This window comes from Palaemon carinicauda, chromosome 13 (assembly GCF_036898095.1).
Source record: "Palaemon carinicauda isolate YSFRI2023 chromosome 13, ASM3689809v2, whole genome shotgun sequence".
NCBI classification, from domain to species: Eukaryota; Metazoa; Arthropoda; class Malacostraca; order Decapoda; family Palaemonidae; genus Palaemon; species Palaemon carinicauda.
Window position 1 is genome coordinate 128390892 of NC_090737.1, and position 4365 is coordinate 128395256.

At 39.5% G+C, this 4365-nt stretch overlaps 1 protein-coding gene across 1 annotated transcript; it reads left to right on the forward strand.

The window, feature by feature from the left end:
• Positions 1-436: 436 nt before the first annotated feature.
• LOC137651806 (uncharacterized) lies at positions 437-3189 on the forward strand. The gene is made up of 2 exons (XM_068385025.1): positions 437-1904; positions 3089-3189. Exons 1-2 carry the CDS (start codon positions 437-439, stop codon positions 3187-3189), a joined length of 1569 nt encoding a protein of 522 aa, XP_068241126.1.
• Positions 3190-4365: the final 1176 nt, after the last annotated feature.

Here is a 4365-nt window from a genome sequence, read left to right on the forward strand (position 1 = left end):
ATTGTGCAATGAATTTCAACTGATTTAATTTTGTATACAATAAACGGGGTGTATGTATGATAGCGGCTCCCTGTATGTATTATTATGTCTAACTTAGAATACGGTAGTGTAAAGGGGGTCTCAGGGGGGGGCGTTAGCCCACCCCCGTTAAGTAAGTAGGTAAGGGCACGGCCCGCAGGTTAGGTTAGGGGGGAAAGTTTAGGTTATTTGATCTTTTTTTTTAATTAACATTTGAGGAACTGGCCGCTGATATACAAAGGCTCCCAATAAACTGTTGCTTTTGATTCTCCATACATCTTAATTTAATATATATTTTATGTTTATGTATTTTTTTTTTACTAACAAAATAAAGTATTCTTTCATTAATAGTTGTTTCATTTTCCTCGTTATATTCACCGGGTCCAAACTGGGACCTTTAATATTCAAAAGGCCCAAAATGGGACCCCTACTCTTCAAAAGGTCCAAACTGGGACCTCTATTCTTTAAAATGGTTAAGTGGGACTGCTATTCTTCAAAAGGTCCTAACTGGAACCCCTATTCTTTAAAAGGTCCAAACTGGGACCCCTATTCTTCAAAGGGTCCTAACTGGGACCCCTATTCTTCAAAGGGTCCTAACTGGAACCCCTATTCTTCAAAGGGTCCTAACTGGAACCCCTATTCTTCAAAGGGTCCTAACTGGAACCCCTATTCTTCAAAGGGTCCTAACTGGAACCCCTATTCTTTAAAAGGTCCAAACTGGGACCCCTATTCTTCAAAGGGTCCTAACTGGGACCCCTATTCTTCAAAGGGTCCTAACTGGAACCCCTATTCTTCAAAGGGTCCTAACTGGAACCCCTATTCTTTAAAAGGTCCAAACTGGGACCCCTATTCTTCAAAGGGTCCTAACTGGGACCCCTATTCTTCAAAGGGTCCTAACTGGAACCCCTATTCTTCAAAGGGTCCTAACTGGAACCCCTATTCTTCAAAGGGTCCTAACTGGAACCCCTATTCTTCAAAAGGTCCTAACTGGAACCCCTATTCTTCAAAGGGTCCTAACTGGGACCCCTATTCTTCAAAGGGTCCTAACTGGGACCCCTATTCTTCAAAGGGTCCTAACTGGGACCCCTATTCTTCAAAGGGTCCTAACTGGAACCCCTATTCTTCAAAAGGTCCAAACTGGGACCCCTATTCTTCAAAGGGTCCTAACTGGGACCCCTATTCTTCAAAGGGTCCTAACTGGAACCCCTATTCTTCAAAGGGTCCTAACTGGAACCCCTATTCTTCTAAGGGTCCTAACTGGAACCCCTATTCTTCTAAGGGTCCTAACTGGAACCCCTATTCTTCAAAAGGTCCAAACTGGAACCCCTATTCTTCAAAGGGTCCTAACTGGGACCCCTATTCTTCAAAGGGTCCTAACTGGGACCCCTATTCTTCAAAGGGTCCTAACTGGAACCCCTATTCTTCAAAGGGTCCTAACTGGAACCCCTATTCTTCTAAGGGTCCTAACTGGAACCCCTATTCTTCAAAAGGTCCAAACTGGAACCCCTATTCTTCAAAGGGTCCTAACTGGGACCCCTATTCTTCAAAGGGTCCTAACTGGGACCCCTATTCTTCAAAGGGTCCTAACTGGAACCCCTATTCTTCAAAAGGTCCAAACTGGGACCCCTATTCTTCAAAGGGTCCTAACTGGGACCCCTATTCTTCAAAGGGTCCTAACTGGGACCCCTATTCTTCAAAGGGTCCTAACTGGAACCCCTATTCTTCAAAGGGTCCTAACTGGAACCCCTATTCTTCTAAGGGTCCTAACTGGAACCCCTATTCTTCAAAAGGTCCAAACTGGAACCCCTATTCTTCAAAAGGTCCAAACTGGGACTCCTATTCTTCAAATGGTCCAAACTGGGACCTCTATTCTTTAAAATGGTTAAGTGGGACTGCTATTCTTCAAAAGCTCCAACTTTTCTATATATAAACTTGCACTGGAAGCTGCCTTTTAATTGCAATGGGAGTTACACTTGGTTTGATCAATGAAGTGACTAGAAATGGCTGGTTGAAAACTACTTAAAAATTAAAGGAAACAGCCGCCAAGCAATCGATAAGACAGGTATTAAATTTACGGGCTGGCATAAAACCAAATTCAACTGTCTACTATTACTACTATTACTAGGGACTATATGGTTAGATCTATTTCAATGTTGTTACTGCTCTTAAAATATGTCATTCTAATCGTTCATTATTTTTTTTGTATTCTATATATTTACTTGTTTCTTTTCCTCACTGGGCTATTTTTCCCTGTTGGAGACATTGGGCTTATGTCATCCTCTTTTCCAAATAGGGTTGGGGTTTTGCTAGAAATAATAACAATAATAATAATAATAATAATAATAATAATAATAATAATAATAATAATAATAATGGGATATGCCAGTGAAAATTGTACCCATTATCATAGGCGTACTAGGCACGATCCCCAGATCCCTGAAAAGGACTCTAGAAAAACTAGAGGCTGAAGTAGCTCCAGGACTCATGCAGAAGAGTGTTATCCTAGGAACAGCACACATAAGAAAAGTGATGGACTCTTAAGGAGGCAGGATGCAACCCGCAATCCTACACTACAAATACCACCCAGTTGAGAAGACTGCGATAGACTAAAAAAAAAGGAAAAGAAAAAAACAACTACAACAACAACAACATCAACAATAATAATAATAATAATAATAATAATAATGATAATAATAATAATAATAATAATAATAATAATAATAATAATAATAATAATAATAATAATAATTAATAATGAAGAGTCATGGGGGGTTTTGCTTATCCAACAGAACTTATATCAGGTTTTACTGAATGGATAAGAAAAACTGAGCACGGAGGCATACCTTTCCAAAACTGACAAACTAAAATGACAGCTACATAACTTGGGTAATCTTCACATTCGCCGGGATACAATTTGCGTAGAGGTGATAAAAACTTTATAATCCTCTTCATTTGTTACTGGATTTGAGGCAATAAAAAGTTGCAAAGCCTCTGCGCTTGCAAAGAATAAAACTTGAATACCTTCTGCATTTGCATACGATACAACTTGCATTAGTTCTTGTATTGACAGAGGATACAACTTGCATTAGTTCTGTATTTGCAGAGGATACAACTTGCATTAGTTCTGTATTGACAGAGGATACAACTTGCATTAGTTCTGTATTTGCATAGGATACAACTTGCATTGAGCCGCATTTTCAGAAGATGCATCTTCTGTAGCCTCTTGTATCGCTTCAGCATTTGTGTAGCTTCTGAATTTGCAGGGGTACAACTTGCATTGCTTAAGTATCTACAGAAGGGTAAATCTTGAATAGCCTCTGTATCCAAGGAGATATAGCTTGCATATTCTCTGCATTTGCCGAGACGTAGCTTGCATATTCTCTGCATTCATGAGAATATAGCTTGAATACTCTCTGCATTCGTGGAGATATAACTTGAATATTCTCTGCATTCGTGGGTATATAGCTATCATATTAACTGCGTTCATGGAGATATAGCTTGCACATTCTCTGCATTTCCGTGGGGATATAGCTTGCAAATCCGTCTGTATTCACGGGAGATATAGATTGCATATCCCTCTGCATTCGCGGAGATATAGCTTGCATATGCATCTGCATTCGCGGAGATATAGCTTACATATCCCTCTGCATTCACGGAGATATAGCTTGCATATCCCTCTCCATTCGCGGAGATATAGCTTACATATCCCTCTGCATTCACGGAGATATAGCTTGCATATCCCTCTCCATTCGCGGAGATATAGCTTACATATCCCCCCTACATTTGCGGAGATGTAGCTTGCATATCACTCTGTATTCACGGAGATATAGCTTGCATATAACCTCTGCATTCACGAACATATAGATTGCATATCCCTCTCCATTCGCAGAGACATAGCTTACACATCCCTCTGTATTCTCGGAGATATAGCTAGCATATCCCTCTGTATTCGCGGAGATATAGCTTGCATATCTCTCTGCATTCATGGAAATATAGCTTTCATATTCAATGCATTCGTGGAGATATAGCTTTCATATCCCTCTGCATTCACCAGGTTAGAACTTACGAAGCCTTTGCATGCGTGAATATAGCTTGCACGGTCCCTACGTTCACCGGAGATACAAATATAAAGGGTATGCTAAACGACCCAAAACATTAAACTATTTTACTCAGAAAGGAAAAACAGTGGAAACAAGAAATGTTGTATGATATGGTAGAAATATAGTGTTACCCTGGATTATTCAAGGAATTTAGTTTTCGTTGAAATATTTGGATTATTTTTCAATTTTGTTTTAAAAATTCTTTGGATTTAGACTTTATTCTTAAAATAGAGATGAACATTATAAA

Coding starts and splice junctions, on each gene's coding strand:
- LOC137651806 (XM_068385025.1), top strand. CDS start 437: ATGGGACCCCTACTCTTCAAAAGGTCCAAACTGGGACCTCTATTCTTT. Junction 1,905..3,088: donor CTATTCTTTAAAATGGTTAA/GTGGGACTGCTA, acceptor TTGTATTGACAG/AGGATACAACTTGCATTAGT.